Consider the following 14,366-nt stretch of genomic DNA (forward strand, 5'->3'; position numbering starts at 1 on the left):
AGAAACTTTAGGATAAAATTTTAGGATAATATCAACATATCTATGTTATGTCATCAGAATCTCAGAAGAGGAATGAGTGTGAAACAGAAAAAAAAATTTGAAAAAAATAATGGCTGAAAATTCCCAAATCTGATGAAAGACAAACTCAGAGTTCAGCAGCTCAGCAAACCCCAAACAAAATAAATTAAAAAAAAAAAAAAATGTACTCTGACATCATAATCAAACAGCTAAAAGGCAAAGCAAACTAAAAACTTGAAAGCTGCCAGAGGAAAAAAATCACCTGATTACAAACAGAACAAAATTTTGAGTAACTGCAGGTTTCTCATCAGAAACCATGGAGAGCAGAAGGAAGTAGCATAAAATTTTTTATAGGGCTAAGAGAAGGAAATTGCTAACCCAGAATTCTTGGGCCTGGAGAACGTAGCTCAGTGGTAAAGTACGTGCTTAGCATGCTCAAAGCCTTAAAAATTAAAATTAAATAAAAAATTTAAACCCAGAATTCTATACCTAGTGAGAACATCCTTCAGAAAGAAGATGAAATATATAAGACATTCTCATATGAAGAAAACTTAAGGGAATCAGCTATTGGAACTGCTATAACAGAAACACTAAAGGAAGTTCCTCAGAAGAAATGGTAAGAGAGGGACACCTAGAATCTCAGGAATGATGAAACAACAACAAAATAGTATGAGAAAATAAATAAAGCTATTATCTCCACATCAGTTCTTTTGAAATATGTATAACAATGGAAAGCAAAAATTAAGCCAGAAGCAGTAGTACACAACTAGAGGCTGAGGAGGATCCAGAGTTCAAGGCCAGCCTGGACAACCTAGCGTGACCCTGCCTCAAAATAAAAGTAAAAATGGCTAGGAATGTAGCTCAGGGGTACAGCACAAGACCCTGGGTTTAATCCCCAGCACAATAAATAAATTAATTGTACAGCCATACGATGAAATACAAGAAGGATATATGTATTCACAATTATATATACACATATTGATGAATCTCAAAGGTATGAGCTGAGTGAGACACGTCTGATTTTTATACATCATTCTGCAAGTGGCAAAACTATAGAGACAGCACACATCAGTGGTTAAGATGGGGCTGACAGCCTGAGGGAGTTTTTCAGGGTGATAACCACTTGCAGCCTTACTGTAGTGGTGGTTACACAAATCTGCATATGTGCTAAAACTCACTGAACTATATATTCAAAAAAGAGTCAATTTTGATATAACTTTAAAAAACCAAAAAATTTAAATGAGGTTATTATTAGAAATTAAAACTGAATTTTTTTATTAAGTTCACTTTTTAACTTATTAAGGAAGTCATTTTAAAAACCCCAATGTATATTTTCTCTACCAAAAAGGACACTTATTTAGAAAATCTCATTTTCCAACATAGACATACTGAGTTTTGTTTCAATGGTTGATGCTAAGTGAAAGTCACAGAGAAGTTTATTACCTCTCCTCAAATGATTAAATTTAGGACTAAATTGTTGGACTAAAGAGCAGGCACCGACCAACTACAACCCAGAGGCCAAATTTAATCTGCCCCTTGTTTCTATAAGTAAAGCTTTATTGAAACATAGCCATACTGATGTACATAATTGCCTATGACTTCCTTCACACCCAACAGCCAAGTTGAATAGTTGCAATAGAGTCAATTTGGCCCACAAAGCATAAAATATTTAATATTCTGACCTTACAGAGTCAGTTTGCTGACCCCCTGCTATTGAGTAATGAGAAGAAAACATCACCATGATAAAGCCCAAGGTCATTGTCAGCCAGGCAAAGAGAACTTCCCTGGAAGCCCCAAATACCTTATTTGAGAGTGATTCTGGTACATGCTCTTTCTCTTTGTTTACTAAGGGACTGGACTCTTGTTTAGGTGGACCAACTTTTGATCTAGCCAAACTTAAAAATTCACTAATGGAATCTTCTTTCTTTTCTTGTTTAGTTGTATCCCACCTGGATGGTTTCTTTGGCTCTGAAAGGAACAACATGGACATAACATTGGAATTAGCAAGAAAAGGGCAAGTTCTTCTTTGATGTTCTTTCATTCAGAAGAATTTCAGTGCACCTACAATGGCCCAGCACAAGGTGCTAGGGATGTGGCAGGAACAGAGATAGCCCTGACCCCAAATAGTAAATATCTGTCCATTCTAACATGAGCTAACTTATGAATATGAGCAATTCTCTCAGTGGCAGGAGAGTCTGCACCATGTGTACCCTTAGGACTAAACCACCCTTTACCTGTTTTCCCAACTGGTGAAGAGTGGAGACCCTGTAGTACACAGACCCCAGGAAACCCTACTCACTGTCAGGACCGCAGTGCTGTGGTACTTTTTCACTTGATGGTTGGGTTGTGGGCGAGGAAGATGTCACTGGGAGTGTCAAAAAGTTGAAGACTGAGTATTTGTCACGTTTCACTCTTGGGAGGCCAACTAAAGTTGAACTAGGGAATGAAAAAGAAAAAAGATATAATTTCAATAACAACTGCTAAGATAAAATCCACTTCTTTCTTTTTGAAAATATTTTTTTAGATGTTGATTGACCTTTATTTTATTCATTTATTTATACATAGTGCTGAGAATCGAATCCAGTGCCTCACATGCGAGGCAAGCGCTCTACCACTGAGCCACAACCCCAGCCCCCAAATCCACTTTTTATTAAGTTTTCTGTTGCACATTTTTCACCAGCTCTCCTACTTGACCATAGGGTCCCCTAAGAGTTTTCACTTCTCAAAGCAGTTCACAAATTTTGAATGACTCTTTTTTTTTTGGTACTGGGAATTGAACCAGGAGTGCTTGAACCCCTGAGTTTTGGAAATTGAACCCAGGAGAGCCACCACTCCAGCCCTTTTTTATATTTTTTATTTAGAGACAAGGTCTTGCTGACTGCTTAGGGCCTCCCTCAAATGGCTCACTTTATTTATTTTTTAGAGAGAGAGAGAGAATTTTATTTATTTTTTAGTTTTTCGGTGGACACAACATCTTTTGTTTTGTATGTGGTGCTGAGGATCAAACCCGGGTCACATGCATGCCAGGCGAGCACGCTACCACTTGAGCCACATCCCCAGCCCAAATGGCTCACTTTAGAGCTCATGAGTTTTTCCTTTTATTATAGTAAGTGCTGGAATTTAATTTTGAAAATGGATTTCCACCAAGGAAAAGTTCCATTGCTAAAAACATATACATTTCCTAACAAGGTCTGGTTTAACTGTATGTGCTTTATGGCAGTGTTTATGATCAAATCTTTTAAGTGTAAATTACCAAAGGAACATTAAAGGGCTGGGGATGTGGCTCAAGTGGTAGTGCGCTCGCCCAGCATGCGTGAGGCACTGGGTTCGATTCTCAGCACCACATAAAAATAAAATAAAGATACTGTGTCCACCTAAAACTAAAAAATAAATATTAAAAAAAGGAGCATTAAAAAGATAGCAAACAAAGGCATTAAATTTTCATAATTAGACATATTCTAGTTTCAAACCTTCAATATGGAATAAAATTTGCTATCTGAATATCTGTTTTTTGGATTTCTTTTTAGCAAAAAATTAATAGAAGTTAATCAAGTCTGCAAAATTTGCAACTACAAAGATTCACAATTTTATCTAGAGAAAGGGAACTTAAAAGGTATATAAGGAGAAAGTGAGCTTTCATATGAGGGACTGGGTTTTGTACTGATGTAAAGACAGGTTTATCAACTTACTCTGGATAAGGGTCAGGGACGTTAAACCTCTTACACAGAAGTTTGTCAGGGTGCCACTCAAATGTGTCTCTGGTAAGCTTTCCAAACATCTTCATCTTCACAGCTGACTGTTTATCATTGACGTCATTCTGGAAAAAGACATGATTCAGTTTCATCAAGTGGTCACAAAATTGACCTGACTGCTTTTCCATTTTTCAAGCTTAATTCTCTGGCACTTCCATAAAAAAATAAAATAAAATAAATATTCAAGCAATTGTCTAGAATTATAAAAGAGCCCGTGCTATAACATGTTTTGCTTATGTACCTTGGATGCTAAAACATAAAATTGTTTCTTATTCTACTGTGCCCTATGTATTTTGATCTTTTCACTGAGGGATTTAAAATGTTTAGCTGTTGTTTTAATTTTAAAATTTACCAGGGACCTGGGGATGTAGTTTAGTGGTACAGCTCATGTGTAGCAGATTGGAGGAGTAGGATAGAGTAGGATGGACATATAGGATAGCATCAAATTCACCCAGTAGGAACATAATAGAGACAGACCTCTTGGTCCCGAGGGACTTCAACTTGATCTGAATCATCTTCCTCCTTTGCATGAGTGAACCTGGAGGACAAGGTTGAATGGGAAGACACGTACAGCTGGGCTGCCCGAGCAAACTCTTCCCGCTCGCGGCCTCGCTCCCACTCGGTCATACTAGGATCCAGGCAACGTTCCAGAGCATCTATGGTACAGGGAACAAGATACTGCTCACTTCTAGGAAAAAGATGGGGCTTAAAGGAGACCAGGTGGTGGGCATCACTGTATTCCTATGTCGTTCACCATAGGAAACATGTGTGTTGAGTGGTACTTCTCATGTAATTTTGCTCTTTCCTTTAACATGCTGCTTTTATTGAATCCTGTCTATATAGAACAGAGAAAACCATTTGGAAGGTCAGCACTTGATTGAATCTTGAAAAGCAAGGACCTTGCTTGTCATCATTTCCAAACAGTGATTAAGTTCATTGTAATTATATCCCTATGTCTTGGCAGAAAAGCACTTTCTCTAACATTTTTCTTTAGTTTTACAAACCAACAGTAGGGGGGGCGAAGGTTCTTAGAAGAGAGTAAAGGCACAGTAAAGAGGGCTGGGGTTGTGGCTCAGCAGTAGAGCACTTGCTTAGCATGTGTGAGGCCCTGGGTTTGATCCTCAACACCACATATAAATAAATAAAATAAAAGTATTGTGTCCACCTACAACTAAAAAAATAATAAAATTAAAAAAGAAAAAGAAAGGCACAGTAAAGAGACTTTATATTTCCCAAAGATCTGTTGTTGAAAAACAACCCCTTGAATTTGTTAAGGACCTGTCACAAGAATCACTCTATATAATAGCAGTCCTCTTTCTCATCCTTTCCATGTTTACTTCATAGATCACTATTTCTCTTCATATAATGGTTTAATAACCAACTACCTCTTCAAGTCAAATTTTAGACTGATTCAGGACTGGACAGTTAGGATCTTAAGGTAAAGCAAGAGATGATGTTTTTTCTTGGTGAGAAAAGCCATACTTATAGAAGTCAAGCATTTATAAACAGTAAATTAATTTAATATTAACCACTGCCAAGACATGCTTTGATTTAAACAGCTCTTTCAGATCTGAGATACAGAAAAATATAAGCTAATTGTTCTTACTTCATAAGGTCAAGAGCCAGGGCCTAAAACCTCAGACAAGTGAAAATCCTAGCAGAACAGAATACTTTAAATCTTAGAATAGGATGAGAATAGAGAGAATGCTACCAACCCTGGCTGAGGTGTGAGAGTCACAGGCCTAGTACCCACCTTTCTGACCCTTTTTCATATGTTCTAAGAATTCTTCATATCGTTTTTGTTTTTCTGGATCTTTAGCAAAAGGTTTGAAGTTGCTGGCTCTTGTGGCTGTCCCAGCCCCCAAGGCCATGCGCCAAGAGCAGTGTCTGAGGTCTGATGAGGAGGACTGAAGTCTGCTGTTTGCGGCATTCTGGGCCAGACTCCTGGCCTTGAGTTGAGCTGCTTTCAGATCAGCTGCATGCTTCATTTCTTTGATTCTCTCTCTATCTTTTTGGGACAGGAACTCTAACACTGAAGTATCTGAACCTAAAAAAAAATAGTATTAAGTAAAGATGAAAGGTATCTCAGTATATCTACGTATATTTTCAATATTACGAATTTACATAATTGGAGATGAATATTTTATGTTTAGTGTTTCATCTTTATAAAAATGATATATGAAACACTAAAACATCTTTTAGTGTTTCATATATCCCCATGAACCTGAGGGCCGTAAAATAATGAGACTCATATTTTACAGGTGACAAAAATGGAGGATAATACTTGGATATTTATGTAAGCATAAGGTCATAGTGGTGCATGCCTATAATCCCAACTACTCAGAAGGTTGAGGCAGGAAGATCATGAGTTCAAGGCACCCCAAAAAACACAATGCAACCCCGTCTGCACTGGGATACAGCACAGTGGTAGAGCACTTGCCTAGTATGCCTAAGACCCTGGGTTCTACCCCAGCACCATAAAAAACAAACAACAAATAAAACAAAAGTGTTTAAAGCACAGTCCTGCCGGCATAAGCCCTGGTCCACAGCACAGAGCTATCCGTAAGAACTCATTCCTGTCACAAATGCTTATTGGGTGCCGATTCCACATCGGGCACCGACCAAAGGTTGAAGGAACTTTGCAGATGAGATCCCTCCTTTCACTAGTGAGGGAAATGGGCAGGAAAAAAGCCAAAGATGAAAAAGACAAGGTGACATAACTGTGAGTGACTTAAGTGAGTAGGCTGGGAATGGAGAGGGAGATGGGGAAGAGAATTAGCTTAAATGATGGTCAGGGAAGGCCCAGAAGGCCTCTTAAAGAGATAATACTTAAGATATATCTCAAGTAAAATATAAAGCAACAAACTTACACAAATATGAGGAAAGAACAAAGGCAGAGGAAATAGCAAACACAGTCCCAGAGTTGGCATCCTGGCTGGAGAGTTCAAGTGCAGAAATGGGGATCATAAAGCTGATTGCAGGGAAGTTAAAAGAAAACAGTATAATATGTGGCTTGAAAAGTAGGCCAGGGCTGGACATGGTGGCATATACCTGTACTCCCAGCAGCTCAGGCGGTTGAGACACATCTTCAAGACCAACCTCAGCAACTTATTGAGGCCTAAGCCACTTAGTGAGACCTTGTCTCAAAATAAAAATAGAAAGGGCTGGGGATGAAGATAAGTGGTAAATTGCCCCTGGTTAAATCCCCAGTACCTCCACACATCCCCCCCCCCCAAAAAAAAAAAGGTAGGCCGGGGCAGGGCTGGATTGTACAGGGCCTGTGGGAATACTTAAGTATGAGAGGCCCCAGAGAGTTGTAAGGAACTACTGATGTAATGTGGCTCATCAGTTGCTACTGAGGGGAATGCACCAAAAGCGGGAGGAGAGGAAATAAGAAGACCAAAAAGGAGGTTGCTGGCCACAGCCAGGTAAGAGAAGATAGTGGATAGACCTGGGTGGGAGCAACAGAAATGCAGACAAGTGGACAGAGTCCCCATGATTGCTGGAGGAAGAGTTGAAAGAACTTGCCAGGGAAGGAAGGAAAAGAGAAGAACTAAGAATCAGGACTCTCCCATTCTGTTTTGAGTGGTAGCCACTGGGAAAGTTTGGGGAAGAATGCAGGGGATCTAGACATCCATTTTGGTTGATTATATTTGAGATACCATTAGCTCCCAAATGGCAATGTTGTAGAACATAAGCCCCTGAAAGTCCAAGGCCATCTCATGGTGGGTCTTTTTGCTGCACCCTGCAGAGCATTCTCCATGTTTTCCACACTTCTAGGCACACCATTCCTTTTAGGCTTTCAGAAGACAAGCTGAATAACATCCCTAGCTCCAGGGAGAAAAAGCATACTTTCCCAGGCCATGCCGAAAAGGCACACATGTCCCCAGTCTTAACCACATTCCTAAGGTAAGTATCAAAAGCCTGGAAACAGCTGGGCTTAAGATAAAGGCTGATTTTACAACAGAACCCAAACTGAAAGCAGAAAACAGGTCTTAAACACTTTGCTACCTCTCCACCACTTTTTATTTTTTATTTTGAGACGTGGTCTCACTAAGCTGCTGAGGGTCTTGCTAATTTACTGAAGCTGACCTCAAACTTGTAATTCTACTACCTCAGGCTCCTGAGTCACTGGAGCCTGATATAATCCCAGTGGTTATAAACATGCGCCACTACACCTGGCCATATGGTGCTGACAATAAGTGACATTAGTCCTCTAGTTTGGGAGTACAAAAGCACATAAAGAACTGCAGTGGGAAAACCACAACTTTCCAAGCTGGGTGTGGTGCTGCACACCTGCACACTTATAAGCCCAGCCACTCAGGAGATTTAGGCAAGGCCAACTCAAGCAGTTTAACAAGACTCTGTCTCAAAATAAAAAATAAAAAGGGCTGGGTATTGGTATAAGTTCAAGGCCTTGAGTTCAATTCCCAGCCCTAAAAAAATAAAAAGCAAAAACACAATTTTCCATTTTGACTTTGATGAGACAGTTGTTTTAAATGTAATGATTTCAATCTCCTCATACCTTGAACGGGTGTCTCTCCTAGCAACACTGCCCGCTTGGAGGCATTCAGTTGGTGCCTGCTATGTGTCCCTGGGTCTTGTGTTGCTTTTCCAGCTGACTCTGATAACACTTGAAGTAAGTGGGAGTTCCCTGAGGCCGCAGCTACCACAGGTCTGAAATAATGCACCGGTCGATAGTCTTTTGGCAATTCAGGGGGTTGATAAATCTTAACAAAACAAAATAAAACCCAGAAAATAAAGACTAAGATCATGTTAGATTTAACCAAAAAAACCCCTTTACCTCTGAGCATCGTTAACCCTACCTCTTTCCAAGTTGACATTCAGCAGGTAGACAGCAGTGGATTGGCCAGGCCATGTGTCCAGACTGAATCCCTGGGGGGTCACCAGAACCACACTGTTCCAGTGTTCACACATTTTGAATGTCACCTTTGCCCACTTCTACATATAGATACTAATATGCATGTTTTATATGATGAGAGCAATAAAGATGATAACAGATAACACAATATAATGGCTCACATGCAGAACTGGCCCATTGCAAAGCAGAAAACTTAGAAAAGTATGATTTGAGGTTTTGGAAAAAATATCAACTTCAAATTGGTTACTTTTAAATTCAGAACTCTTTTTTCTGCATTAACAAATTGAAACTTAAAGCCTTTCTTTTTGATCCAAAGCATTTTTAATTCAAAAGCTGACAAAGTGCCAGGCACTGTGGCACACACCTATAATCGGATATAGCTCAGTGATAGAGCACCCCCAAGATTCAACCACGGTACCAAAAACAAACAAAAAAACTGACTAAAATGAAGCTGAAATACATTTGGGAAATTCGAGTTTTTAATTCTGAAGGCATTAATTGATGGCAAACAGATTAAGTTTTTAAAAAGTATTGCTTTCTATTTTGCAGTGCTAGAGATTGAACCCCGGACCCCATGCATCATGCTAGGCGGGTGCTCTACCACTGGGCTACTACACTGCAGAGCAAATCCCCAGCTCAGCATTAGACTTTTTTTTTTTTTAATATTTTTAAATTGTTGATAGAACTTTATTTATTTATATGTGGTGCTGAGAATTGAACCCAGTGCCTCACACATACCAGGTAAGTGCACTACCACTGAGCCCCAGACCCAGCTCCATCTATTTTTTTTTTTTAATTAGAGAATTTTAGTTGGACATAGTATTTGGATTCATTTTGACAACATCATGCGTGTATGGAATTTGACTTACACTTTCCCTCTCCTACTTTTTCCCACTATTCTCCTTCCTCTACTCTACTGATCTTCCTTTCACATACTTACTTATCTATGTTTGATTGGTGCTTTCTACGAATACACAAAGGGGAATTCCTTGTGGTATATTTATATATACACATAACATGATTTCATTAAATCATTAAATTCATCCGAATTTCCTCCCCTTTCCTGTCCTTCCTACCTCCCTCTCAATCACCTTTTTTTTTTTTTTTTAATATTGCCACAGCCCATCTCAATCACCTTCTTCTACTCTACTGATCTTCCTTATTATCTTTATGGTATCCAACACCACCACCCTACCAGCACCCCATCCCTGGCTTTTTGCACTTATTTTGTTCTAACTTCCACATTCAACCCTTAATTTTCTGGGTCTGGCTTATTTCACTTAGCAGTGTTTTCCATTTCTATCCATTTACCAGCAAATGGTAGTTTTTGGTACCAGGAATTGAGCCCAGAGGTGCTTAACCACTGAACCATAGCCATATCCCCAATTCTTTTTTTCTTTTTGAGACAGAATCTCACTGAATTGCTTAGGATCCCACTAAATTGTTGAAGCTGGCCTTGATCTTGCAATCCTCCTGCCTCGGCCTCCCAAAACACTGGAATTAGATGCATGCACTACCACACCTAGCTATTTCTTTTGAGAAATGTCTATTTATTTCTTTTGCCCACTTATTAATTGGGTAATTTGTATTTTTGGTGGTTTGGGAGGTTTTGTTGTTATTGTTTTAGTTCTCTATATATTCAGATATTAATGCCCTGTAAGAGGAGTAGCTGGCAAAAATTTCTCTCCCATTCTATAGGCTCTCTCTTCATGTTCTTAATCATTCCCTTTGCTGGTCAGAAGCATTTTAATTTGATTGGCATGCCATTATTGTTTCTTGGTTTTATTTCTTGAGCTTCAGGGGTCTTGTTAAGGAAGTTGGTGCCTATACCAATATATTGGAGTGTTGAGCCTATGTTTTCTTCTAGAAGGTGCAAAATTTCTTGTCTAATTTCTAAGTCTTTGATCCACTTTCATTTAATTTTTGTACAGTGTTGAGAGCCACAGTTTAGTCGGAATGACGCCTGGCATTTTGCTAGAGGGAATGGTTGAAAGGTGACCCTGCTCCAGGAATAGGGCGGCTCTGGGATTAGGGCGGATCCTGCTGGGATTAAGGCGGATCCTGCTGCCTCGGGGGCACCCGCTACTTTGGAGTTCTCCCAGGTTGGGAGAATTGGCTCGCAGAGCCCTGTGGAGGGAGTGTGTTCCCGGGAAAGTGTGTGTAGAGTGCCGGTGAGAGTTGGGGAATAAATAGTTGCTGTTTAAACCTACAAGGCTTTGTGGCTGCTCGGTTATTTGGGCCCAGCCAGACTGCGGCAGTACAGGGTGAGAGATGGGAATCTAGTTTCATTCTTCTACATATGGCTACCAGTTTTCCCAGCACCATTTGTTAAAAAGGCTATCTTTTCTCCAACATATATTTTTGGTACCTTTGTCAAATATCAGATGATTGTATCCATGTGGGTTTGTCTCTGTCTTCTATTCTATTCTCTATGTCTCTTTTTTTTTTTCTTAAAGAGAGAGAGAGGTAGAGAGAGAGAATTTTTTTTTTAATATTTATTTTTTAGTTATCGGCAGGCACAACATCTTTGTATGTGGTGCTGAGGATCGAACCCGGACGGCACGCATGCCAGGCGAGCGCGCTACCGCTTGAGCCACATTCCCAGCCCTTCTCTATGTCTCTATGTCTATTTTGATTCCAATATCATGCTGTTTTTGTTACTACAGCTTGTAGTATAATTTGAGATCATTGTGATGCCTCCTGCATCCCTCTTCTTGCTCAAGATGGTTTTGGCTATTCTGGGTCTCTTATTCTTCCAAATAAATGTAAGGATTTTTTTTTTTTCTAATTCTGTGAAGAATGTCATTGGTATTTTTATGGGAAATGCACTGAATCTGTATAGTGCTTTTGGTCAAATTGCCATTTTGGCAATATTAATTCTGCCTAACCAAGAACATGAGAGGTCTTTCCGTCTTCTAAGATCTTCTTCAATTTCTTTCTTCAGAGTTCTATAATTTTCATTGTAGATATTTTTAACCTCCTTGATTAAATTAAAGCCAAAATATTTTATTTTATTTTTTTTTAGTTTATTGTGAATGGGATAGTTTTCATAATTTCTTTCTCAGCAGAATCACTATTGGAAGATAGGAAAGCTATGGATTTATGAATGATGATATCTTGTATCTTGCTACTTTGCTGAATTCTTTTATCAGTTCTAGAGGTCTTCTGGTCATATTAGATATTTTTAAATAACTGCATTAAATGGTATCCCACTCTTGATATAATAAACACATATTAACAGATCTTTAGGTCATCTTCTAGATTTGTGGGGTTTTTTTTAAATTTTATTTTATTTTATTATTTGTTCTAAGGATTGAACCCACTTGCAAGGTAAGTACTCTACCACTGAGCTACATCCCCAGTACTTTTTTAAATTTTAGTTTAAGACAGATCATGCTAAGTAGCCTAGGCTGGTCTTGAACTTGTGCTCCTCCTGCCTTAGCATCCCATGCAGCTATGATTGTTTGCATCACAATACCCAGCTATTTTCTAGATTTTGGAGCTTCCAGAAAGTAGGAACTGAGTTACCTCTGAATTCTAGCAGGTGAAGCCCTGGCCCCTTTCTGGCTGTGGCGCTCAGTCCCAGGTGCACACTGGACTGGTCTATGGAATTTTCCTCTTTGGATAGGAGTTACTTGAGGCCAGGATTTGATCCGATCTGTATGCACTTATTTAGAACCCAAAGTCTCATGCATGTACATACTCTATTATTGAGTCACATCCAAAAAACAGTCCTGTTTATCCTTGAATGAGTAATTCATTTTAAAATTAGGCTCCCTTTCCATACACGTAAAAACCTTACATTCTCCCTTAATGTTATTTGACATTTCTGGTAATGATAGCAGCTTACATGTGTCCAATATTTTAAAAGATTAGCAACTGGATATTTTGAACACAACATTACTACTGATTGACCTTTATAAAGCAGAATATGTTTTTCTGGACAACTGTTAGTAACTTAGACTATTATCTTTTTAATCTAAAATTGCTTTATCTTTTCAATGAATATCATAACTCAGATTACTCAGTAACAAATATTTTAAGCACCAAACCAGTAAAGAAATTTTTAAATAAAAAGTTGTTCTTACTTTCTTAGACGATAAAGATTTAGAAGCCAAGGAAAATCCATCCAAAATTTTGCCAATGTATCGAAGATCTTTCTCTGATTCTACAAAAATGGCATTGATTAATTCTAGAAGTATAGGCAATTAAATTGACACAAAGACATGAGCTTATCTACAAGAATATAAATCATACATGTCATAGGTGTTATCACTTTAAGGTAGCAGTAAGGAGAAAACCTAATGGCATGGAAAGCCCTCACACCTCTGTTGACACAGTGACTGGTGACCCAGCCTGTACCGCCCTCAGCTGATTAATTGCCCAGACATGAGGATATGACCTCCCAAAACAAAGGGCCTTGGATCCTGAGCCTACAGATAACTCTATGAGGTAAAAACCTCAAGTAAAACTATCAAAGGGACAAATATGGGTAAAAATAGAAATCTTTTTTAAATTTTATTTATTTATATGTGGTGCTGAGACTGGAACCCAGTGCCTCACACATGCTAGGCAAGTGCTCTACCACTGTAAAACCCCAGCCCCCAAAATAAAAATCTTAACTGTGAGAGTCATCTCTAAAACTAGGTAAAAAACCACAGGGAGGCTACCCCAATTTCCTTAGCAACAATCCAAATACAGCACAAAAGGCAACATAATCAGGTCAGTTTGTAATCTACCCCAGCACAATTTAAAAGGTACTTTTGTCTGTTTCACAAATGAAATTCTAACAGGAGATAAAGATCACAAACTGAAGAAACTGAATGACCAATGCCCTCCAGACCCAGAGCAGGGACTGTCAACTAGTCATAGAGACAACCCCATTGACAAAGGCCCTTTGATTCTCAAGGACTCACTGCACAAAGTGATTATGGCAAAAGTGTATTTACACAAACTGCATTTTCTATAGCAAAAAGTCCCTTCTACAGGACAATCTCAAACATTTACCCAAGCTAAGTGTTCAGAAGCAGGCCCAGCCCACAGTGCAGGTGAGCTGAGGTTTGGAGCAGCTAGTAATACGACACCACCATGTAATTAATTATCCTTTCCACAAAATCACTTTGCATTTCAATTTAGTTGAACTTTCCTCTTAGCTTCTAGAAGTTCCTAAAATTCTAGAGGGCAATTTAGGATTAAATTTCACATCCCTGGAATTTTGTATTCTTTTAAAACCCAAATATTTTACTTTCATTGTTTTATTCTTAACAATTTTGAACAAATGTATATAAAGATAAAGCCAAAAGAATATTATGACCTATTGATAGTGGAAAAAAATATGAACAATTTAAAAGTCAATAATGGAGGTTTTTGGGTAAAATGAAGATAGATTTACTTGGTGAAAAACCATACAGTAGAAACTATAGATGTTGTGGCCCTGGGGATTGGAAAGGGTCCAAAGCAGAGACACACAGGGGAAGCTGCAGGGCTCAAAGGAGACACTCTCCAGCCTTCCTGGGGAGGGGTGCTATATAAGAGAAAAGTGAAAGGTTTGACTCAAAAAGTAAATTTAAAGGGCTGAGGATGTGACTCAGTGGTAGACGGCTTGCCTAGTATGCGTGAGGGCCTGGGTTTGATCCCCAGATCCACACACACAAAAAAAAGGGCAGATTTAAATATGTATGTTATTATATAGCATTAACTACTATAGAATTTAC

At 38.8% G+C, this 14,366-nt stretch overlaps 1 protein-coding gene across 3 annotated transcripts in view; it reads right to left on the reverse strand.

Moving 5' to 3' along the window:
- Gpatch1 (G-patch domain containing 1) overlaps positions 1-14,366 on the reverse strand; it is a 44,694-nt gene that overhangs the window by 13,551 nt on the left and 16,777 nt on the right. For all 3 annotated transcript variants that reach the window (XM_027941505.2, XM_071604455.1, XM_027941506.2), the window contains exons 9-15: positions 12,741-12,820; positions 8,296-8,500; positions 5,524-5,817; positions 4,248-4,426; positions 3,708-3,835; positions 2,318-2,454; positions 1,820-1,986 (exon numbers count right to left, since the gene is read on the reverse strand). In XM_027941505.2, coding sequence (XP_027797306.1) covers positions 1,820-1,986; positions 2,318-2,454; positions 3,708-3,835; positions 4,248-4,426; positions 5,524-5,817; positions 8,296-8,500; positions 12,741-12,820 — 1,190 coding nt within the window. The remainder of the gene's footprint in view (positions 1-1,819; positions 1,987-2,317; positions 2,455-3,707; positions 3,836-4,247; positions 4,427-5,523; positions 5,818-8,295; positions 8,501-12,740; positions 12,821-14,366) is intronic.

This window comes from Marmota flaviventris, chromosome 18 (genome assembly GCF_047511675.1).
Source record: "Marmota flaviventris isolate mMarFla1 chromosome 18, mMarFla1.hap1, whole genome shotgun sequence".
Classification (NCBI taxonomy): Eukaryota; Metazoa; Chordata; class Mammalia; order Rodentia; family Sciuridae; genus Marmota; species Marmota flaviventris.